The sequence below is a fragment of the Ciona intestinalis genome, chromosome 3 (assembly GCF_000224145.3).
Source record: "Ciona intestinalis chromosome 3, KH, whole genome shotgun sequence".
NCBI lineage: Eukaryota > Metazoa > Chordata > Ascidiacea > Phlebobranchia > Cionidae > Ciona > Ciona intestinalis.
Window position 1 is genome coordinate 4,555,145 of NC_020168.2, and position 25,672 is coordinate 4,580,816.

At 34.6% G+C, this 25,672-nt stretch overlaps 1 protein-coding gene and 1 non-coding gene across 3 annotated transcripts; one reads left to right on the forward strand and one right to left on the reverse strand.

Annotated features, from left to right (window-relative positions):
* LOC100178764 (thrombospondin-DD) lies at positions 1-24,886 on the forward strand. Of its 2 annotated transcripts, XM_009859647.3 has the most exons (45): positions 1-159; positions 250-321; positions 731-890; positions 1,311-1,495; positions 1,648-1,765; positions 2,293-2,467; positions 3,343-3,530; positions 3,807-4,001; positions 4,331-4,411; positions 4,974-5,128; positions 5,361-5,561; positions 5,858-6,034; positions 6,527-6,684; positions 6,847-6,937; positions 7,318-7,502; positions 8,505-8,637; positions 8,694-8,840; positions 9,103-9,192; positions 9,645-9,820; positions 10,097-10,191; positions 10,562-10,697; positions 11,018-11,266; positions 11,657-11,762; positions 12,027-12,196; positions 12,521-12,651; positions 13,049-13,263; positions 13,484-13,592; positions 14,003-14,132; positions 14,542-14,747; positions 15,166-15,316; positions 15,729-16,055; positions 16,756-16,964; positions 17,346-17,511; positions 17,866-17,940; positions 18,404-18,506; positions 18,764-18,905; positions 19,172-19,381; positions 19,762-19,917; positions 20,523-20,738; positions 21,340-21,683; positions 22,187-22,362; positions 22,746-22,903; positions 23,314-23,559; positions 24,233-24,384; positions 24,713-24,881. In XM_009859647.3, the coding sequence occupies exons 1-45, from the start codon at positions 44-46 to the stop codon at positions 24,879-24,881; spliced, it is 7,350 nt and encodes a 2,449-aa protein (XP_009857949.3). In that variant the 5' UTR covers positions 1-43.
* trnar-acg lies at positions 7,926-7,998 on the reverse strand. The gene has a single exon. It is a non-coding gene; the product is annotated as a tRNA-Arg (tRNA).
* Positions 24,887-25,672: the final 786 nt, after the last annotated feature.

Below are 25,672 nucleotides of genomic sequence, written 5' to 3' on the forward strand. Positions count from 1 at the left end.
CCACAATTCTATTTCGAGCGTCGATGCCGAAACGTTTTGTCAGATGCCTTTGCTTCGTCACCTTACATTACATTACAACTTATTGACGACGACAAGTCTTCACAAAGACGTTTTCTTGTGCACACAACAGATTCATTTCCTGCAGCTGGCTGGAAACCTGTAAGATTAAATAGCAATATTTATTGTTTTTGGCACTCGAAAATACACGCAGGTATTTTTGTGCTATTAGTTGATCAATTATTTTAACAGGTTCCGAAGCGTACCCCCCGCTGTTATTGGGAAAGAAAGATTACCTGTTGTAAACGAACTTGCATTATCCTCGTAAGGAAGTTACTAAAACCTTATTGCTAATAATTGTATACTAGTTTAAAAACTGTTCTTCAAAAATGTTATTATAAATTACCTATATATATAACATGGTGGAGAAGACGGGACAGCTTTAGCACATAATATCCAAATACCCTGAACATGTTTTAAACAAATAACAACGGTCTATGGGAGTCGTGAGGATACGGTTTGATAATTGTTTGGATGTTCTTAGGTTACTACCAAATAGAACAAGAAAATAGCATAAAAAAGTGTCCCATCCTCTTCCACCCTACTATGCAACATATATAACTTTCACTTTCTATAGAAAAAAGGCGACTTGTAATAGGCATCGCGAGTTCAATGAGATAAATGCATACAGTCTGTTATTAGCTAAAACGCTTCACAAAAAATCTATTTTCAGGAACCAGATCGGTTACGTTGAGAAAAGTGACCTGACAGGATCAGAAAAGATGACAGAGTTATGGTTGGCTCACAATCGCATAGTCACCATAGAGGACGATGCGTTGCCGAAGTCATTAGTTAGAATGAGTCTAAACAACAACGTTTTCTTTAATTTCAAAGTAACTACATCAGTTGTACTATATAAGTGTGAAAGTGATTTTCAGGTGTTTTTATTTTTGTTGTTTTAAAAGGCAACAATACCTGTAGTTGTGGTCCTATAGCGGTCATATTAAGATAAAACAAAAGATGAGTAGTAGGGTGAGGGGAGTCGGGATACCTTTAGCGCATAATATCCAAATATCCTGATCGTGTCCTAACTAATTAACAACGGTCTATGAGAGTCGTGGAGATACAGTTTTATAACTCTTGTTTTTTGTTTTCTACAAATCGCGCAAGAAAATAGAATGAAATGGTATTCCATCTTCCCCCACCCTACTATATATTTCGCTGTTATAATACATACACCTAGCGGTAACAACATGTACATAAAGTAACTGTAATAAAAAATGGACAATTTTCTATATTTCTTTTTGTTTTAGCACAACAATCCGTTTTTTAACATGACGAAACTTCGTGATCTATATATTGGTGGAAATGCAATTGACAGAATACCGAGAGGGGCTTTCTGTGGACTGGAAAGTCTCCAAGAACTCCATATGCAAAACAACAAAATTGGAGTAATATTAAACGACACCTTTAAGGACAGCCCTATGATATTAGAACTGTGAGTATGAGGTTGAACGCAGTAAGTTTTTTGGCGGGAACAGTTTGAGTAGTTCATGAATGGCGTTTTGGATGATTTTTTTTGAAAACGATGAACTCAAAATATTTTTTTTATTTTTTTTTTCTGTACGATTACAGCAAGTCTGTTTTTAGGTATTTAAACTCGAACCAAATAACCACCATAGAGGATGGCGCTCTCGATCATTTAAACAAAAATTTCCGATACTTTCGTCTCCAGAATAATTGGCTGTCGGATCTTCCCAACCCAACGGTAGGTAAAATATTCCTCTACATTCTAAATTGTGTCGGTCTTCAGCTTGCTCATACGTTGTTGCGACAATTTATTTGCTAAGCCAAGGCTATGGCTAAATTTATTTTGTCACATAACATGTACTCCGTTTATCCCTTCGAATATAGTAGTGAAGATCAAATTAATTGTGACTCCAGCACTTATGGCGTTTAACAGTTAATTTTACTTTATTGTAAAAAGATAAACCAAGTTGCGAGTATGTTAAAGCGCCAAAAATTAAAAATTATTTGTGTCTTAAAAAAGATGTTCCACCAGAAACCTTTTTATATAGTAAGTGTGGGGGGAGATGGGTTGCTTTTTCATTTCATTTTCTCGCCATATTTAATAGTATAAACAAATATTATTCAAAGAAATCTATGAAACCGGATTCTTTACAACTCCCATGAACCTTTGTCGATTATTTAAAACACAATCAGGATATTTGGATACTACTTGCTATAAAAGTGTGCTGTCCTACCCCACAAAACTATAACAATCATCTCGTTTAGTTCAACGATTTTTCTGGCTATACTACTGGAAACACGATCAGCATGGAGAGGAATAGAATAGAGCATGTCGGATCTTACCAGTTTTCTAACTTGAACATCGGGGATCACCTTAATCTTTACACCAACCGCATCACAACGGTGGAATCATTTGGATTTAAAACTATTAGAACAGGACGTAAGTATGATTGGAAAGAACTATACACCATAGTTGTGGTGATAGCCATGCATGTTTTCTTCGCTGCTATACCGTTGTGGGCGTATGTGTCCTTGGGCAAGACACTCAACGGCAATTGCTCCAAACTTGGGTCACTAATGGGTTGTCCAAATTATCAGCCATATACATAAAAATAATAAAAAAATATCTCCCGAAAATAATTACCTGCAAAGTAACACACTTGGTAACTCGTACAAGCTGGCACGAGATGTAGCCTATGAAACAGAACACCCGTGTTATAACGACTGTCGTTTTCCGTCCACGCAAGGTTAATGTATTTTACATACATTCATTCATTGTTACTGATGGTGGATCTTAAATCCTTACCTCAATCTAACTGCGAGTATTTCTTTGCAAAGTTGACACTAATTTCCACAACCGAGACCAAAATTTTGTTTCCAAAATATGTGCAAATAAAACCTAGCACGCTTTGAAAACTCACTATAATATAATTAATAATGCAAAGTGAAAATCGATTGTGTAATTAATAGAACCCAAATTTGTGAATTGGCTCTCCTGGCATAAATTTGGTAATCGACGTCGATATTCTATTTAGGTCGTTTTTTATCAGGGTGAATGACTATATGTACTTTGTTCATATATCGGGTGGGGGAAGATGGGACACCCTTTCAATTCTTTTCTCGTCCCATTTGCTTGTAAACAAAGAACATTCAAAGAATTATCAATTTATGTATGCTCACTACTCCCATAGACTGTTGTTAATTATTTTAAACACGATCGGGATATTTGGATATTATGTGCTAAAGGTGTCCCGTCTTCCCCATCCTCCTATATTAAACGATTTTTTTAACACAACGCAAATATCTTCTTTTTAGTCGACATAAACTTAAACGGGAACAGCTTGAAATATTTACATCGATCAGCTTTTGATGACGTACAAGCCGAGGATATCCACATGGTGGGCATGACAGCAAGAACTCTGGTGTCGTGTACCTTCAGTAACATGGTGATACGACAACATATGAATATGAACGGCGGAAAAATCGAAGTTTTACAAAAAGGGGTAAAAACAGAAATTTTGTGTAATAATATATAGTGTTTAAATATTATAATGAAAAAGGGTGTACCAAGATATATCTACTTGAATTAAATATAGGGGTTTGGTATATTAGCATTGATTGAAGTATATAGGCAATATATATATATATGTAAAGCGATTTGATAGCACATATATCAATGCCAAATTTATAAGCAACCAACATGGTTGTCGAGACAGTATAGTTCAAACTAGTTGGTTGTTCAGAGCAATGACTAGCGAAGTCACTTTTACATTATCCAGGTATTCAGTGACGTTCGAATATCCAACACTTTGCGACTTGATAATAATGCTATTCGGTTGGTAGAAGGCCCAATATTTGAAAACTCCTCATACGTCTACTCCCTCCGTCTCGGCTACAACGAACTAACGTCACTACCTGATGATGCATTTGATGACGTCACCATTAGAGTAATCGAACTACGAAACAATAAATTTGTAAGTTTGTTATTTATTCACGGGAAAATTTATTTCTATTTTTGTTTTAAAATATAACATCACCGCATATTTGTCAGTGTACATAGTAGGTTGGGAGAAGATGAGACACTTTTTCAATCTATTTTCTTGCCGCATTTGGTAGTAAAATAAGAAATTTCAAAGAATTACAAAACCGTATTCTTACGACTCCCATAGATCGTTGTTAGTTGTTTAAAATGCGCTCAGGATATTTGGATGTTATGTGCTAAAGGTGTACCGCCTTCCCACTCCCTACTATATATACGTTGAGTAATTTACTATATATTTAGTATCATGACTATTTTCTGCAGCATAACTATCCAACAGCGTTAAACAAGCAGAAGTTTTCCTCCATCGATCTGAGATCCAATTCGATTTCAAGCGTAATAAAGGTAATGCAGGACTCAATTATTTTATTGTATTTTTGCAATTTCTGTAAAAACACATTTTACTGTGCACATATACCCACTGTCGGTTTGTCAATAGTTCACTTTCTTTGTTGTTTTATTCAATTTCAACCACCGGTCACTAATGGGGTTTCTAAATTGTCATCAATATAGATAAAGACAAAAAAATCTCCATAAAAATACCCACTCACAATTTGCATACGTGGTAACTCGTAAACGGGTACCAGGTGTACGAAACAGAGTCCCCTTGTATAGAACTTTCCTTATTGTCCGCCACGCTAGGGTAAACAAGGTACATTGTTTATTCAATTAAAGACTCGCTGTCATATATTTAAATTATAACTAAATTGCCTGTTGTGTTTTTATGCATTGTATTCGAACAATTTATAATATATCTATATTTTATCATAATCAGGTTTACTGGGCAAGTTTTTTGCTCGCATGCTGTATTAGAATAGGTTTCATGCCTCATATTTTGAATTTTAGAGTTCATTAGAATAGGTTTCTATATTAGAATAGGTTTCATGCCTCATATTTTGAATTTTAGAGTTCATTCGAAGGTCAGACAAGCTTAAGACATTTGATTCTAAACGACAACAAACTCTCAGAGCTAAAAGCTGGCGTGTTTGATCACGTGCCATCACTAGAAACGCTTTATTTACAAAATAACGAAATCGACCGAATTGAAGCAGGGGTGTTTACGTAAGTTTGTGTCATAGTACTGTGGGGCAAGACGGGACACATGCACATAAAATCCGAATATCGTAATCGTGTTTTAGACAACAACAATTACCAAGGGCCTATGAGAGTCGTAAGGATACGGTTTTATAACTCTTAAAATGTTCTTTGTTTACTACCAAATGACACGCGAAAATAATAAATTAGTAAAAAATATCAATTAGTCAAAATCTTTTAATCGTCTCTACACATTCAGGGCTTCGCTCACTCGGTTACGACATATTACGTTGGAGAACAACCAACTTCGACACCTTCCACCGTTAGAGGGATTGCCAGCTTTACAAACTTTATACCTCAACGATAATCTACAGTTAAGAACTTTGGACGAAAATGCATTCGATCAAGTGGCGGACTCGGTCACTGAAATTCGAATGCAGAGAAATACGTTTTATTGCAAGTATGAACTTAAATATGATTTGGGTGTTGTATTGTAAGTACAAACTAACCTAAATGTTGTAGTATACTGGTAGGTAAGTTAAACAATGTTAGCACCTTAAACTCCTATAATTACATAATCCTGTTTTAAACATCAATTAACAACAACTTTAAAGCGGGGCCAGGGTTGTGTAGTTCTGTAAACATTTTTTGCGCCCTTTGTGAGCGTCATGATTGAATCAATGTAACATTTTTTCAAATTCTTAATTTTCTCAGGGTAACGTAATCGAACAAATTACTGATAGCATTTTTATACAGTTGCGAAGTCATGAGGGCTCTGTACCAGATAAGAGAAGTCGTTAGCGGAGGTAAATGTATTGAACCGCCTGCTGCTTCAGGAACTTTATTCGACAAAACAGCGACGACCTCGCCAACTTTGTTGCCCGATTACTTTGTTACAAGGATCAATCAAACAGCGAAACTGTTTCTGTGCAGGTAAGCAAATTAGGCTTTTAATGTAATAATCTGCAGTTTTTGTGTAGTATGATAAGATCGTGAATTATTGATCTAATTCATTCAATATATATAATTTATTATATACGGCATTTACTGTGCGTTTTGTAATACAATTATACTTTATCTTATAACAGTCATTAAAAAGTGGAAAGTGAGACTTTCATCGAGATATATCAAGGTTTATTCCAATCGCATTATAAACGTTGTTTCATTAGCTGTTCAGATTGCTTTACTTAGTTTTAGCGTGTTGGGGTAAAATGGTAAATGTTTTCTTTTTTTTTCTCTCCCATTTGGTATTAAACAAAGAACATTTAAAGAATTATATAAACATATCATTACGACTCTAAAATAACGTTGTTACTTGCTTAAAACACGATCAAAATATTTTGATATTATGTGCTAAAGGTGTCCCGTCTTACCCCACAGTACTCTATAACGCAACCCATTTAACATTATTCCTTTTTGTTTCAGTGGAGCAAACGTAAAAGGCACCACTTCATCATCGGATTGTGATATCACGATGAAATGGGACCACCCGCAGTATCTATATTACGATTTAAACGATACAACCAGTGACTTATTTGGTGTAGACCTGGCTGAAAGTGTTGGTTGCAACTGTAAAAACTCTAGTAAGTTTTAGGCGGCGTATATGCAGCTCTTATTCAATATATAAATACATAGTACTGCGTGGTAAGATGGGATACTGTTACCACCTAAATCTCACATTTCCTGATCATGTTTTGAACAATTAACAACGTTATTAGCTAGTTAAATTCATTGGATTTTTGCAGCTGGTAATGGCACTACATCTAACTCAACTACGAACGTTATGCAATGTGGAACGAGTTGGACAACCGAAGAAGATTGTCTGCATAACACAATGTAAGTCTGGTACTCACGAATCGGTTGCAGCCTTAGTACAGACCTTTAGCACATAATGTCCAAGTATTTTAAAGTCGTGATTTAAACGGTTAACAACGGTCTATGCTGGGAGTCGTGGGGATACGGCTTTATAATTCTTGAATGTTCTTATTTACAACAAAATAGGACAAAAATATATAATGAAAAGGTGTCCCATATTCCCCACCCTATTATAGTATATGAAGTGTACTATGCTAATATAAAGTAGTCTAGAGCGAATGTTTAGGGTAAAACAATGTAAAGCTCCAGTGTTGTATATGGGATCTATAATTAAACATCTAAATAAAATATCAGTCATCTAATTTTAAGCAGCGTAATTCTTACGCGATTTTATATTTCAGCTTATACAATGTCAGCTGTTCTTCTGCCTCTGCACCGACAGTGTATAACGTCACAAACTCGAAAACCGTTCGATTCATCCCCGTGGAACCAGGGACATTATACGAGTGTAATGTAGTGTTACATTATAACGGCACAAGCAGCACCTTCAGCGAAACAGTTCTGGTGCAAATACAAGACGCACAAGGTGAGCTAAAGCGCTTGCTTTTTGACTTGGTTTTGATTTGCTCTGATAACGCCATACAAAATAAGATTAGCATACTTGCAGTAGCCTGTAACGAACTTCGTAAGCGAAAATATATGAAATATTACGTTTATGCAGATTTATCTGCTCCGCTCATAACCTGATATGTATTCATATATATGGTAAATAACAAAATAAAATTGATGTAGATCAAATCAATTAAAGTTATCACAGTATGGGTTTAATAGTGTCTTGCAACTATTTCCGGTCAACTTATTTATTGAGCTTCCAGTAAGTTTCTTGTTAATTTCGTGTATTTTAAACCAATTTGCTAAAATGTATAAAACGTGCTTGTTTTAACAACATAAAAAATACGATGAAACAATTAAAAAGATAAAAACTGAATTTCGAATTAGAAAAATTAACCGAGCACGCCAGGACTCGAACCTGGAATCTTCTGATCCGTAGTCAGACGCGTTATCCATTGCGCCACGCGCCCGTACGAAAACTCGTTTCGAAATCCAAGTATAAGAAAGTGTCCGGTTTTAAAGCAATGTAAAGCTTTTGACCGTGAATTTCTTTCTTTTGATTGCAGACTTGTTCAAACTGGCTTATACTGTTGAATGTAGCTTATTTTATAACACTGTACGCTTAATTTCTGCATAAAGGCTATAATATTTTAGTGTAAACTGCTGTGTTTTGCTCTGCTACTGTTTGCACATGCACGTCTTACTGCGGTGGTGGTTACTTAGCGTAGAATCGAACGATTGCTGTTTTGTTAATTGCCGTTGTGCACCCCATGGAGCAAATATACTAAGCAAGAACACTGTAAATATTTTACGTTCTGCTGTTTTCCTGTTCTGTATTACTGTACGATAACGAAGGTTGCGCGAGCGAAAATTCGATCCAGGAATATAGGCTTTGCGTTTTAAAGCCAATGTTCTGTAAAATAAATGCGGCGTTCGAAACATGTATCATAATTATTGATACGTATTTATTTAACAGGAAAAACCCCACAAACCAAGTCAGAAACAAACTTGTGGATATTACCTATCCAATATTACGACTTCAGCGCTTACCATCCAGATTTTGACGGCTTGCATACGATCAACCCAACTAATCCAAGTTACGTTGCAAGGTGTGTCATCGTGGTTTTTATAGTGCATAACATAATGAATTGCGCTGTAATTGCAGTCCATTCGGTGCGTGGCTCACAGCGTCAGCAAATCCAGCGACCGACGCTATAGCATCATGGTTCAGAAGCATTCCCGCAACGAATCAGCTATTACCAAACACAATCACGCTTCAAAACAATGCTACAGGCGGTAACACAAAATACAGGTTCGTATCGTCTTTATAAGCGTTTGTGTATTTAAGGAGACTGAATGTAAACACAATGTAACAACAATAGGGAAAAGGTACATGTTCTAAACAACATCAGAGTTGAGTAGTTAGCCATATACACCAACCATAGGTTATAAACTTTTCTAAAAAACCAACTTCTTTATATTCCTGTCTATCTATATAGATATTTTAATTATATTTATCAGAGGAAAAAGAGCCCTTTTTTATATATGTTTTAGCCATACTCTTCTTATTTTAGCTTCATTGACGACACGTTTTATCCATTGGATGGACTTGGTTTTCGTTCTGAATCACAGAGAGATTGTAATGGAGTATTGCATAACTTCGGGTCTGTATCCGACCTTGTTTTAAAAATTAAACCATTTCTGCTGAATCATGCTTCCTTTGGTCGAAATAAATGTTACCTTTTTTTAAGACAACAGGCGCCAAGTTATAAAAAAGACCTAAGGAATACTTTAAGACCAAAAATTCTAATCATCACCTCGCTGTTGCAATATTTTTATTTGCTATGACCTACATCCTACGAAATAAATAGATTGTTAAGTGTGCTTTTGCCTGAGTTCTTACACTTTTATAATAACCTTTAAATTGGTTCATCGTGATTTGTTTTCAACATACTGATTTTTTAAAATGCATATTTTTTGTTTGGCTATAACTACAAAATGTAATAAGGCATTTGATAAGAATATTTTTGAATTTTTTTGACAATGTCGTTCACATCAAAAGAGTTAAAAAACCTTGTTCTATAATTGTGTCTTTAAACAATCTATTTTGAACCAGTTTCACAAGTTCAGTTCGAACTGGTATCCTTTACAATGGTGGTGAAGAAATAACATTAGGCGGTGGAGATTACATGTGGTTGTACATCAACACTGTGTTGGTTGCTGAACTAAGTAACTATGGAAACATCACATATAGCCCGTGTGCAAAGGTCCATCTTTCTCCTCCAGACCAAGGTATTCAAACATTTCCAAATATTATCATTCTAATAATATGAGGAAGCTTTTTTCTATCCACTTATGGCATACATCTTAAACCATAGAATCATAGCACACTTGGTTTAGTTTGCAGCATAGGCTCAGTTTAGGAAACCTTTACTTACTGCTTAGTGTACTTTATAGACTAACTATTTGAAAAAAAGTCTTCTTAGTTATTGTTATAACTATAACTGGAATCAATGATGTATGTATACATGCTGTTCATTTTGCTTTAAATTATAATAATCTTTTCAGGTTATGTCAATGTTACTGTGGATTCTGGTTCTTTATCTGCTTCACAATGTATGACAACATCATCAAGAACAAAAAATATCTTTATTGACATGGAGGTTTGTAAGTAGGTTTTGTATTTCTTATTTAGTTTAAGGTCAAAATCCAATTTTCTTGCTCATAATCAAATGTATGGTAGGATGGGAGAAGATGGGACACCTTTATCACATAATATTAAATATCTTGATCATGTTTTTAACAACTAACAAAGATCTATAGAAGCCGTAAGGATACGGTTTAATAATTCTTTAAATGTTCTTTGTTTACTTACAAATGTAACAAATAAATGGAATGAGAAGGTGTCCCATCTCTCCCCCACCCTACTACAATATTTATTTGGGAACTTGGTTTTGATTTTGGAGCAAAAACTGGGACAGAAAATTTTAACAAAAAGCTATATATTTCAGTAACAGTGTATAACTTACACAGGTGAATGAGATCTACCACTTTGACCTATTTCATGTTGAAAGGGAGCATTGTACATCGGAATTTATTTTGGAAACGAAAGGCGTGACATTCAATGTAATTCATGTTAATGGATCAGCTATATCCACTCTTACTACAGGTATAAATGCATTTTATAAAAGTTTGTTTAAAAAAAAGATTTTTCTTTGTGCTGTACATCAACTAACATTGATTATTTTGCTAGTATGTGTCTATATAATATTCATCTTGTGGTGCATCATGGATTTACTATGATAAAGGCAATCCTGACTGTATGTTGAAATTCAGTCATGTTCATAGTTTTTTTGTAAAGTTTTTATTAATTTATTTTGCTTGCTAATGTTGCGGAATTTTGTTACTGACAAACCTTCGCTTAATTTAATAAAACAAATAAACAAGAAAGCCATTTAGGTTATTTTCATGATAACATTAATGTTCCAGCTGCACAAACCACAACTGTTCCTAGCATCCAATCCACCACAACATCATTTTCAACAAATGCTCCATCCACTAGTAGTAATGCGGCAACTGGTACAACATCAAATGCTCCAACCACTAGTAGTAATGCGGCAACTGGTACAACATCAAATGCTCCAACCACTAGTAGTAATGCGGCAACTGGTACAACATCTGGTTCTACCTTAACAACTGCTGAAGTCACCACTTCTCCAATACAAGTATCCAATACAGGTTTGTTCCACAATGTGTGTGTTAACATATGTAGAAACTGTTGATGTTAATAGACTGGTGTATGTACTCTGACACATTGGGTAAAGCACCTACCTCTAGAAATACTTTTCAAGACTTAATGCAGTTACCATTGTGCGCATATTTATCTTTAGGTTTTATGGCAATTGCTCCAATCCAGTGTTTTTTTATAGATAGCCCAAATTGTCTGCCAAAAACACCACAACAAATAAATACCCCCAAAGTCACATACGTTAGATACATTTAGGCCGCCATACACTATTATTAAATGCATACTAATTAATACAAGACTAGAACGTTAGTACGTGTCCTCTTGCTGTCTGTAAAAAATAACAAAAATTAAGAAAAAATAGAATATCTGATCTCCCACAGCAACTTCTTCTACACAACGCGCTCCTGTTGACTTCACCGTCACCGTTGCTGAAAATGTCAAATCTGGAAGTTACATTGCAAGTTTTGGGGTCTCTGACTCTTTCAGGTGAATTTAAAAATTTTATCAAGGACAGTGAAACATTCAATATAGAATTTATTTTTAGTCTTGTAGAAGGGGCATAATGGTGTTCACTGTTTTAATCATAACTGAGACATATTTTAATTTAAATTTTTTTTAAACCTTCGCTAACATAATCGAAGGGACAAATAGTTGTTATTACATAATAACTGTGATTGCTTACATAATAACTGTGATTGCTTAAATAAATGACACCATTAAACCTTTCTAACAATTACATGTTATTACCAGCCAAGGCCCCCCCTTTCTGCTTAACTTTGAAGATGGAAATGAGTTTGGAAACTTTCGATTTGGAGATTCCACCGATGGCAATAACACAGTTTCTTGCACCATGCCGCCACCAATGGGAAATAACAAAACTGTCGGCTCCCAAACCTTTCTGGACTGTTCTACAATACCAGGTGTGAAAATACAAATATTTCGACAAAATTTACACTTTGTGTTTATATATAAAATTGTTATTTTTTAATAATTTATTAAACACAATAATTGCAAAGAATTCCAAAATGTGTGCCTTTTCTATAGATAAAAGTTTTTTTCCTTATAATTTTGTTTTAAACTATTTCTATTAAAAATTCGGAAGTTCCCAACCCTTTTTGTTTTAAAATAATATAATTTTGTGATTTGCGTCCACAGAAAAAGCTAAACTTCCACTTTTTAAAAGCAATGGTAACAGATGGATAGGCCTACACTGATTTTTAAACTTGTTTTTTTTATATTTTAAGCTCCACCAATAATAACAGCTCTTACCAATCCACCGCCAGTCACAGTGAATGAAAATATAGCTCACGTTTATCTTCAGTTACCTCTTGATTATGAAATACAAGACACTCACTATCTTACTATATCTATACAGGTATGGCCAAACTTTGTTGTCCTTGCAATATGAATTTTGTGCCAAGAGTTAGACCAGTAATTTTTTGATCAAAATATTTTATAATCACTATTATATTCTTTCAAACTGTGTTCTTCTTATATGCTTGATAAGTAAAGATTTAATGTTTGTTTATTGTTTCTTGGTGGTTAATTTTTCTTTGACTGTTCTGTTCTATCTAATATATTTATATTACCATGGTGCCAAACATCCAGACCAGTTTATGATATTTATTTGTAAACTGGTAATTTTCATATGATCTTTGGTCTATAATCGCAGCACCATAGTTTCATGAACGCTTCGTAATTTGATTAAAACTTAACTGGGGATTGAATTAAAAACGGTATGTTCTTTTAAACTATGTGTTTAATGTATATAGGATACTGTGGCAAACAGAAACGGAACTCTTGTCTTGAAAGTTAAAGTGACGGACATAAATGACAATTGTCCTATTTTAAATTCAACGGGTTTAAACCTTTCTCTTGTGCGTCCTCCACTGTCCATAGATTTTCCTCTTGCTTCATTTAACGTTACAGATGCCGACAGTCCACCAAACGCTCTTGTTTCTTTTGTTGCTTCAGAAATATTGATCAGGTAAAGACAATATTATTTTGCTGTTGCTACAAGTATAATGTACATTAAACAATTTTTTTTGGTAATATTTATTGCGTTTTTCAGACAAAAAATAAGATCAAATTAGCGTCATTTTTTGACTAAAACCGCTAGTTCTATTAGATTTTGAGTTATTACTTCTCACCAAAAGCTGTGTTTGTTCTTTAGATCTTTTTTTATACATTTTTAATTTTTTTTACAGTGGTGGAAACTCTAGTTCATCACATGATACAAACATCTTGCAGTTTGAACTGGCAGCTTACGACAGTGGCGAGCCATCATTGGGTAGAGCTATTAATATTACACTTGAGGTGGGTGAATAACCATACAAAAAAATACTTTGATTTTGATTTTAAATTTGTTGTTGGCCAATTTCGGGAACAATTTAGATTAATGATAAAGAATGCATTAGTTATAAAGTGGGTTTATTGGACTAATGAAATTTGGCAAAAACATGTGACATAATGATTATAAAATATAATTTAAATCGGTTTCTAAGCTGTAACTAAACTTAACCCCTATCAAATAGTTTTGGAAATAATACTTAAGTTATATTATTTTATCAAAGTAGAATGCAACTAATGTTTTCAAGGCTGTGAACCAGACCATAAATTTGTGGTTTAATTTCTAACTATTAGTATAAAACATTGTTGTAGTAATAAAATTGGATAAAAAAATGAAAATATTTATTATATATTAAGTTGTAAGCCTTCCATTTCAGATATCAGAAACATGTTTATACGATGTACTGGGAGATCCTACTTATCATTACATCAGTGTGATCAAAGATCAAAATACGCAGGTTACAAACTTATACATGAGGGTACCTGGCTACTACAGCAAAGAATATGGTGTGTGGATATTTATATAGATGTGATTTATATTTTAAGGAAACTTAATATCTTTGTTTTAGTTTTAAGTAATCAAGCTGAAAAATATTTAAGGTGCTCTAAAAGGTGTCTGTTTTTTTGTCTTCTTACCAAAACATGGGTTGGAATTGCAAATATACAGTCGTCAAACAAAGGAACCTCATTAAATAATTTAAAGCAGTATTCTTAGAAGTTTGGCTCTTGTTTAAAATGGAACAGCAGGGTAAATTCTTTTTTAGACATAAAACTTTGGTATATATGTCACCCCTGTTTCAAATGTTTGTTTGACATGTCGTTCCAGGCAACATTCTGTAACTATTAAATGACTCTGAAATTAGACGATAACTTTTATTAAATATGCAATATTTATTAATTCACTTAATTTCCACAGAATGCTCTCAGGCCTTGGGTTTTGAAAGTTGCCGCATTCCACACCGGTCCATTATTGCATCTTCTGAACTTGATAATGGTGTATGTGGCTCAATAGTACATGCACACTTTGCTAGACTTAATAACTTCCCTGGTAAGAGCACGGGTGCTACTAATGTACACGGTGCATGGGTGCCTGCTCAACATGACTTGAACCAATGGATACAGGTTTGTACTATAGGAATACTAAGTAAAATATGTGTGTGGTGTGTTTTCTGTGTTGTGTGCCTTCTGAGAATTAAATCATTGTCAATAAACTCTTCAAGTAATTTTGCTGGTGTCTGGTACTATGTCTAATTGCTTCACATATTGCAGTTACACCTTATTTTTTAGATGATACAATATTAGTTGGCAGTTTTTATTTTAACTCATACATATGGTAGCACATTATATATTTTTTGAGTGATTGATTTTTTCTGTATCAATGATTTATGGACAACCAATAAATGTGCAGCAATGTCCAATAAGCGTCTTGCTCAAAGATACAACTACCCACCAATGGCAGTAACCTCAGCATACCCAGCACCCCTGGTTACAACATGAGCTCCTATCCACTAAACATCTTTATCTATTTGTTTTACAACAGGTTGATCTTGGTAAACTTATGAGAATCGCAGCCATTTCAACACAGGGAGCTCCAGAGTTTAACTTTTTCATTACAAAGTATATGTTAAGCTACAGTAGTGACGGCATTACTTGGGTTAATTACGTACCAGACCGACCCTTCCTATCAAATGGTTTGTGTGTTAAAAGATATTTATTTTTTGACTAAATAAATAAAACTAATTTATTTATTTGTCATCCTATAGCGAGTAGTTTTAAAAGTTATAACATGGGTATTTTATTCTATAGACTTGTTTTTTATTGGCGAACTACTAAGTTTTTGAGTGCCCTAACTACAGTCATAACTCATATTGTAGGTTTGAAATTTTTAATAAATTCTCATATTCACTGGTTCACATTGGCATATTCATTCTGTTAACTTTATACAGCTAAGCAAACTACAAGCAAATGCTTCCTCCAAAAAATTTTAAATGTAAGATCACTTAATTTAGTTTTATACAGCTAGGCCACATACCACATACCAGCAAATGCTTTTCCCCAGAAAAATGTTTTACATGTAACGATATTTGATTTTGTATTTTACAGACACCACAAGCACAACAAGTTCTACGCAATATGGAACCACAGTAACAACACCTTACTCCAACACAAGCAACCACACTGCCCAGCCAACCACCCCTTCCCCATTCCCATTTCTCCCAATTACAATGGCTATGGTTACCACAGTCAACAGCACTGTTATAAATGATAGCATCCTGTTACCTGGAAACAATGATTCCAACAGCATAGCAAAGAACATGCTAAGTCCTGAAATACTGGCAAGATATGTGAGGTTATTACCAGCAGGTTGGGTTGGTGGAATTGGACTCAGAATGGAGATGTATGGATGTAATGAAGAGATAAGACTGAGAGGTAATCGTTTTTCAAGGCTTGATTTTTGATATTTTATTAAAAAAAAAATTTTATTTTACTTGTTTATGAAAGTTAATTATTTTTATTTTACTTAAAATTATATTTTTTGTTTTACTAATTTACCAAAAAGTTTTTTTTTTTTTTTAATAATTTCCCAAAAAGTAAGTTAGTAAAACAAAAATAAAACAAATAAAAAATAAAAAATGTAGAAGCAATGTATGTGGATATGGATACTGCATGTATATTCTGTTTGATACTGTGTTACTGTTTAATACTATACAACCAAAGGCCTTTCCTGCCATTTCTTTATGTACTGTATTTATTAACCCCTGGATCTAACATTCACAAATTATAGGATATTGTTAGGTTACATACGAGTGGTTAACAAATGCTTTGACTTTAAAAACAAAGCTAAATAATTTATTGCAGCTTATTGCTTACCATAAATTGTGAAATATAGTTTCAGAAATTGGCCAACAAAGTTTTCATTTTAATATATGCTTAATATTGGGTGTACCACTTAAACGATTGTAGGGTAATGCTATATAATAGGCTAAATAGTGCATTGCACTGTTGTATATTAATAGGCTCTACAGATGATAAATGTAACTTAAACTCATACTTTTAATAAAAAACAGCAAATTATGTTCAAAAAAAGGAAATTTTGTCAAATGAAATTAACCAATTTTTTTGTTGACAGAAAACAGCAAATGTTACAGATGTCCATCGTCATACTACTGTCCTGGGGATGGTAGGAAGCTACCCTGTGGTCGGTGTGCTGACTTTGCAACAGTTGGATCTCACAACATAGATTCATTGAATTCTGTTTATAACGAAACTTGTGGACGTTCTCCTACTGAGTTTTCATTTGGAGCAAAAGCAGAATGTTCAACATGCTTGAAGGGATACGTGAGTAGGCTAAATAAGATTTTGAATACCAATACCATTGACAGCAATATGTGTCCTTGGGCAAGACACTTAATAGACAAAATTCTCCGCAAAAAATAATCGCCACAATATAACACACTTGGTAACTCTTTGGCTGGCACGAGGTGTATGAAACAGATTGCATGTGTTTACAACTGTTGTTTGTGAGGATAAAATAAGTTACATTCATTCAATAAGACAATGCTTCTACGTTCTCTCCAGTGGTCGCTAATGAGTTCTAGCACCCTGTGTTTCAAGATAATAGGCCAACTTGGGTTTTAATCTAAGGTTTTATGATGTGCCTTGCTGTAGGACCTACCCCTATAGGATAAAATTAAACTATAATAGAAAAACAACCTTCAGGTTTGCAGCAATGGCTTAGCAACATCATGCCCCACTTTAACATACACTGCTGGTTGCAATGACACCATGTGCTCTCCGTGCACTGTGTGCGAACCTGGGCACTCATGCACAAGTGGCACGAAGAAACCTTGTGAGCCTGGTTCCTATTCAGATGCAAACACACCAGGTAACAGACCTTGAAATTCGAGGTAGCATTACTGATTTGCAATGCCGAAGTCTGCAACATTTTTATGTGCTAAATCGTGAGCGGGCACGAGGTGTATAGAACAGCATCCCCATGTTATAATGCCTATTGTTGCCCTGCTAGTAAACCTAATTAAAATTGTTCAATTATATGTGTGATGAATATATATATATATATAAACAATGCAAATAGTGTCAAAATACAGTCGAATATAAGTAAAAATGTCTTGCTATCGGATGACTTACAATAGATTATTCATAAAAGCTTACAGTAAGAATTAAATACAAATTAATAAAAAAACTTTTGAAAAATGACTGCATTCTTGGACTTTCACAGGTGTTTGTATTGATTGTAAAGCAGGCACATATAGTGACACTCATGGTTCTACATCATGCAAGACATGTACTTCAGGTAAACAGCACATTTACTATAACTTTGATTTGGCAAAAATGTAGCATTAGCTCAAACCCTCAAAGAATTTTGAAACAATTTTTTTTAGAATTTTCCAAATTGTTAAAAGTTTTAAAGTTGTTGTTTGGCTGATGCCGTGGTACAGTAACAAGTGCTCTTAACAACAATTTCAGTGCTAGTGAAGAATCTCCCCCCCCACCTTATTTGCTAGCCACTAACCCCTAGGTTAGGGGGTTAGGTGTTGATGGTTAGGGGGTTAGTGGTTATAGGGGTTAGTGTTTTCTCTAAACATTTTCTTTAAACTAGTAGTCCCAAATTGTCAGCAATACTTTAAAAAAAATCACACACAATGTGCGATAACTCCTAAGCGGACATTAGGTGTATTAAACGCAACCTGTGTTATAATAACTGTAGTTGCCCCGTCACGCGAAGAATATTAAGTTACATCATTATTTATACTTAGGCTCCCAAAGTTGTATTGGAGCAAGTTTTTGTCAGCCATGCATTGCACAGGAGTGGTCACCAGATGGGGCTGATAGGTGCCAGGGATGCCATAAAGATTGTAAGTGTTAAACTATTATACTGTAGCCTTAATTAAAACATTTTTTCACTCAAAAGTCCCAACTTTAACTGTTAATCTCATGTCAGAATTTTTTACCTTTTTCAAGAGTAGTTTTGATAATCTATATCAATATTAATATCCTTTAAAAAATTCTGAAACCCCTACCCTTTAAAATCTGTTTATTCTTAAGTGGCCACTAAATTTGTCTCACAATTTTCCTATTGTACACCTTACTTACTAATATATTGTATCCTATCACAGGCCCATGCCTCATTCACCATGCTTCCGCAGTGTACAGTGTGTTAATATAAGGCATGCTTCAAACCAAACATGGAGTTTCAAATGTTACGATTGCCCCAAAGGCTTCACTGGAGATGGAGAGACATGTAGTGACATTGATGAGGTTAGGATAAATTAAGTCAGTTTTGACATACATGTGCCCTTGGGAAAGACACTTAACAGCAATTGCTCCAACTCTGTGTCCCTTATGGGTTGTATTATTTGTCAGCCACATGTTTAAAACCAAAAATCCTAAAAAATAATAATAAAGTTACACAATCGGTAAACCAAAAGCGGCCTGTGGTGTATAAAACAGAACAGATATATAATGACTTTTGTTGCCCAGCCACGTGGTGACAAATAACTTAAATTCATTATTCATTTATTCAGTGCATGCTTTCAAATCCATGTGTGGACCAAACACAATGCGTGAACACATATGGAGGCTTCTACTGCAATGGCTGCCCATCTGGTTACCATAGCGACCCTTACTTTGGGTTTGGACTTGAGGACACCAAGACAATCCAGATATGCAATGATATAAATGAATGTGATGAATCAGGGACTTGTGATCCGTTGGTGCAGTGCAACAACACTATGGTAACGAAATAAATTTGCAAACCTTTGAAAATAAATCATTTTTGTTGCTGTAAACTAAAGGCACTGTTATACTGTAAAATACCTTGTGCAGATGAAAGGTCATATATTATTTATGCACAGGTCTGCCTAATTTTGCAGAAAAAAAGCTTCTAATCAAACCTAAAAGATAATGTGTCTCACAATCTGTAAATATAAAAATAATCAACTGATATTTTTGTATTTTACTATATCTTTATAATTCTCGTCGCTGTTATAATTGTTGGGTATGTATGTGTCCTTGGGCAAGCAACTGCTTTAACCCAGTGGTCACTTATGGGTTGTCAAAATTTTCAGCCATACATAAAAAAGTCATAACCCAATTGTTACATTTAATTCTGCAGGGCAATTACACATGTGGGCAGTGTCCTCTTGGATTCACAGGGACCGGGTACACCAAGTGTCATGAACCTGATGCATGTATTCCAATCAGTGTGAGAAGGGGTTGTGATATTATTGCTTCATGTGACCCGGTCAGCAACCATAATGCTGTTTGTGAGGTGCGTGGTTACCTTGTGGTGTTTAATCTAGAGTTTGTTTTATATTAGCAATGCTTATGTTAATCAATTATGTATATAGTAGGGTGGGGGAAGATGGGACACCTTTTCATTTTATTTTCTCGTCTAATTTGGTAGCAAACAACAAACATTTAAAGAATTTAAAAATTGTATGCTTCAACTCCCATTGACTGTCATAATTGTTTGAAATACAATCGGGATTTTTGAATGCTATGCGCTAAAGTGTCCCGTCTTCCCCACCCTATTGCATCAATGTATATTGCTAAAGTGATAAAACGGTAAAATTTATTTTTTTAAAAGTTTAATTTATTTTTCCTGCTTATTACTTTTACGCAATTAAAATTGTTAAAAAAATACTTTCCTAAAACACAATATAAAAAGTAGCTTAAAATAAAACATACTTCAAGTTTAACGTGCTACTAATATGAATGAATGTACCTTTCCTTATCCTTGCATGGCCGGAAAAAGACATTCTTTAAACAGGGGTGTTCTGATTCATACACCTCGTGCCAGCTTACGAGTTACCATGTATGTTACTTTGTGGGTGATTAATTTTATTTTTTGGGTGATTTTTTTTGTGCATTTAGTGTCCGCCTGGGTTCGCCGGGCCCGGCAGTGCATGTGGGGTCGACAACGATTCCGACGGGCAACCTGATCTGTTCATTCCCTGTGGTGATTATGTTGCATGCGCGGAGGATAATTGTATCGGGATCCCTAACAGTGGTCAGGAGGACGCAGATGGAGACAGGAGGGGAGATGATTGTGATCAAGATGATGATAATGATTTCATCCCGGATCATTTGGTGAGAGGAGCAGTGCAATCATACGTGTTTCCTCCAAATAATTTTGTGTCATTTGCTTGAATGAATAAATGAATCTAACTATGTAACTTTTTTCTTTCTGGATCATTGATCTACTAACAGTAAGTTACTGTCAATTTTGTCAAACGACTGTCAATTTTTTTGTTTATTCTTATCTTTATATTAATTGGTCTGACCTTCACTATTGTATTTATAGGCTAAATAATTTTTTGTGTTATGTAAGAACATTTTAAAAGCATTTTTGTTTATTATTTTTTTGTCATTAGGTTAAATAAATGAATAAATGTAACTTTTTATCTGCGCTTGGCAAGCAACGATAGTAGTTTTAACACAGGTGTCTTTGTGGGTAATCATTTTTTTACTTTTAAACAACATGAAAAGGAGTAATTGCCAATAAATATCTTGCCTAAAGACACATGTAACAACAATTGTAAAAAGTTTTAGATCAAAATCAATATCCCATAAAGTTACATATATGGTAACTTGTAAGCGGTCACAAGTTGTATAAAAACAGAATACCCACAATATAAAATCCGCCATTGCCCCACAATAGGATAAATAAGTCACATTCATTTAAACCTAGGATAACTGTCCACTTGTCCCCAATTACAATCCAACTGGAAACCAAGTGGATTCCGATGGTGATGGGTACGGTGACGCATGCGATACTTGTCCCTATCTGTTCGGGCAATTCGCTGACACAGATGGAGATGGCTTGGGTGACGGTTGTGACACTGACTCTGACAACGATGGCGAAGCAGACACTACTGATCTTTGCCCTCTGGATAAGAACGTTACTACCTCACCAGATAAAGATAATGATGGAGTGGGTGATCCGTGCGATAACTGCGTTTTTAGATCCAATTCCGGGCAATCTGATAAAAACCAGAACCGTGTTGGGGACGCTTGCGATGACGGGAAAGATGCGTAAGTTATAACGATTTTTTTTATAAGTTGTTAGAAGTTTTTATTTTCTCTTTTTTAAGTTATACAACACTTCGCATTAACCATGTTTATTTTCACCTTTTTTTATTAAAATGTTTCTGTGTCTTTGTGGTACCTGCTGTATAATTTCCTTTTGAAAAAAGCCAGTCATCCATGTTGAAAATAAAAACTTTATCAGTGTGTTAGAGGTGCCAGTTTTTGTATTTTTGCCGCCATAGCACAGTGGTTAGCATGCTTGCCTGCAACCTAGAGGTTATGGGTTCAAGGCTTGTCCCTGCTATGATTGCAGACAAATGTGTCCTTGCGCAAGACACTTAAAAGCAATTTCTCCAACCTAGTAAAAAACATACCCACAAAGTTACATACATGGTAAGTCGTAAGCAGGCATGAAGTGTATGAAACAGTACATCCATGCTACAACTACCGTTTTCCCGCCATGCGAGAATAAAGCAAGCTACATTCACAAACAAGTTTATCCTCTCCAGTGACGGTGACAGTGTCCTTACATTCCTTGACAACTGCCCTTATGTTCCCAACCCCTCACAATCGGACTGGGATGGGGACGGAGTGGGTGACGCATGCGATGATGATGCAGACAACGATGGGAAACCTGATGATGTTGATCATTGTCCGTTCACTGTGGATACCAATGTTGAAGATGGTAGCTTAAAAAAATTTAATTTTTTTTTTTTTGTTATTTAAAAATAAAAATTAACCTTTTTATAGCGCCAGTGGTACTTAACCTATCTACATGTAAAAAAAGAAAAACAAAGCTTAAAAAAATTATTCTCAAAAAAAATATATTCTTACTAATCTAGTTCGTTGAAATGGTTTTTATTTTGTAGTATCTGTTCATCCTGTTGTTTATGATTTAATGATCATCAATTCACAATACGGTTGCGCTTTTTGTTTACTACCAAATGAAAAATAAAATGGAGTAAAAAGGTCTTCCATTTTCCCGCAACCAACCTACTGTATATGTTATACCCATGAGAAAGATAATTATTCCCAACTGGTTGATAAGTCACCTAAAAACTCTTTCAGATTCCCCATGCAAAGATGACTATGATGGAGACGGGATTTTGGATGTGGATGATACTTGCATCGCTGATCCTACGATCTCATCAACCACTCTACTTCCTTATATGGAAGTTAATCTTCACACTGGTTCACCACTTCCACAATGGAAAGTCACACACAAGGTTTGAATAGGAGTTTTGTTAGAATTTGAGTTATTCTGGTAATTATAGTTTATCAATATCATTCCTATTTATATGGAAGTGGTTTAGGGTGTTGGGCCAACTATGAGCTAAATCTAAGATCCAATAATGTGCTTGGGCATAGGACCTACCTTTATAGAAAAGGATGTATGCCTTTGTGTTTTCCTTTTCTGCAGTAGAGTAGAATATACTATAGTGCCATGACAACGATATAACAAAACGCCCTATTGCACGACATGTATAGTGGCTTCATTCTTCTTTGTTTAACAGTTAATTCATTTCAAAATAAAGGTCAAAAACTACAAAAAAGTGGAAAAAAGGGAAATTTTAGAAAAAAAAATTAGGTTTAAAAAAATTGTTCAAATTTTTTATTTTTTAAAAATCTTAAACAGGGTAAGTCGGTGTCCCAACCAAACTCAACTCCTTTTCCTGCAATGCTGATTGGTGATCAGCGTTACGGTTCAATGGATTACACTGGGAGCTTTTTCGTCAATGAAAACCCAAGTGCGGGAAACTATGTTGGGTTTGTGTTTTGTTACCAAAACAACAAACATTTTTATGTCGTAATGTGGATGAATGAACACAACAGCGAAGATCAAAATGCGAGAAAAACTGGACTCAAGGGATTACAGATAAAGGTACTATTGTATTGAGGTGTAAAGAAATATGTTTTAAAAAATGTGTAAAAATATGTTTTTTATCTGAGGTGTATAATTTTTGTTTTAATTGTTGGGTTTAACAGTCAAACTTTAACAAATGCTCATTCGTTTATTTTTTTCTAGCATGTTATATTTACTATAGGGTAGTATTAAATAAATTTGCAGTTTTTGTTAACTAATAAGTTTTTTTTTCCTAAAATATGATGTGTTTAGGGTTTAATAGCCACAATTTAACCAATCCTTTTTTTTATTTATTTATTCTTAGCATGTTATAATTATACATGCGGAAAGTGGTTTATTAGTGTTAATTATATTATTTTGTATTTGTAATACTTAAATGAATAAATAAATGAATGCAAATTACTTAATCCTTGCGTAGCTGGAAAACAACAGTCGTTATAACATGAGTGTTCATACAGCTCATGCCAGATTTTGAGTTACCAAGTATGTTACTTTGTGGGTGATTGTTTTTGGGGAATTTTTTTTTATCTTTTTAAGTGGGGCTCGTAATTTGGAGTCTTGGACAACCCATTAGTAACCACTGAGTTGGCAAATTTTGCGCACACCTGACCTAAAAATAAAACTAGTAAAATGATACTTTAACTTTTCCCACCCAAAATATAAGGTTTAACTCCAAACCAACTTTCGCTAGGTTGTAGATTCTAACACAGGCCCCCACATTAACCTTGCTGACGCAATATGGCATACATCGGATACAACTAACCAGGTTGACCTCATATACCATGAACCTACATTGATAGGTTGGGAAGCTAAAACTCCTTATCTCTTCACTATTCAGCACAGGTACATTTGTATGCAAACTCTACCATAAATTCGAATTTTCTATAAAAACCTGTTACATTACATTGGTGCCTACTGTTAATGCTTTAAAAGCAAAAAATTAGCTTAAAAAAACATAAATTTTTAGTAATGTTTTTCAATTTGTTTCGTTTTGTAAGGGTTAAGTCTACAGTGTGACACAAATCGCCACAAAGTTACATATGTTGTAATTCCTAAGTTACATTTGTAAAGCAGGCACATGTTATATACACAGAACACCCTTATTATAACAACTGTAGATGCCCTGTCATTCAAAGATAAATAATTGACTATCTTTCATTTATGTCACCAGACCATCAGTTGGTAGCATCCATGTTGTGATAACCCACCTTGACAAGCTAATAGTTGACACAGGACCTGTGTATGATACAAAGTATACCGGTGGCCGAGTTGGGATTCTATCATTTCGTCAACCCAATGTTATTTGGTCCCAACTTAAAGTGAAATGCACTAAACGGTGAGATGACTTAAATTAGTGTGTTCGTAGAACAATGAGAGAACATGTGTTATGTTGCACTTTATGCACAGTAGCTTATTAGACAAAAAAGTACCTGTTGGTCAGTTGTCGTATTGAGGTGTCTTCCAACAGTATGAAACAGACACTGTGTTATATTGACTTAACATTTTATAGCATTTTTTATAATGTTTAGTAGTAGAACTATTTTTTAACTTTCAATTTTGTTATTGTTTTTTTGCAGCGTTAACACCGCTATTAAGTTAAATGGAACAAACCATGTGATCTTACCAAATATATATGATCTCCATGTTGAAGAGAGCTTTACCATAGAAATCTGGTTTAAACTTTCCGAAAATGCAACCCGTGGTGTACAACCATTGTTTTGTACTTTGGATGGGACATCTATATGTCTGTATATTGAGAACAGGTTAGTTGAATAAAAAAACGACAGTCGTTATAACATGGATGTTCATACTACTCGTGCCAGCTTACGAGTTACCAAGTATGTTACTTTGTAAGTGTTAGTGACCTAAGAAAGCACAAACCAGAGCTTAATGAATAAATTCAACTTTATATATTTGCATGATGGGGCAATGACAGTTTATATTTTCTATTCCCTAACTGCTTACAAGTTACCACATGATTACTTTGTAGATAATTATTTTTGGGCAAACTTTTTTATAATTGGCCGGTTATTTGAATAATCCATAGGAGACTACTATAGCAACTTTTCGCTAGTTATCTCGCCCAAGGACAAATACACACAAAATGGTAGCAGCGTTCTGTTTTAAAACT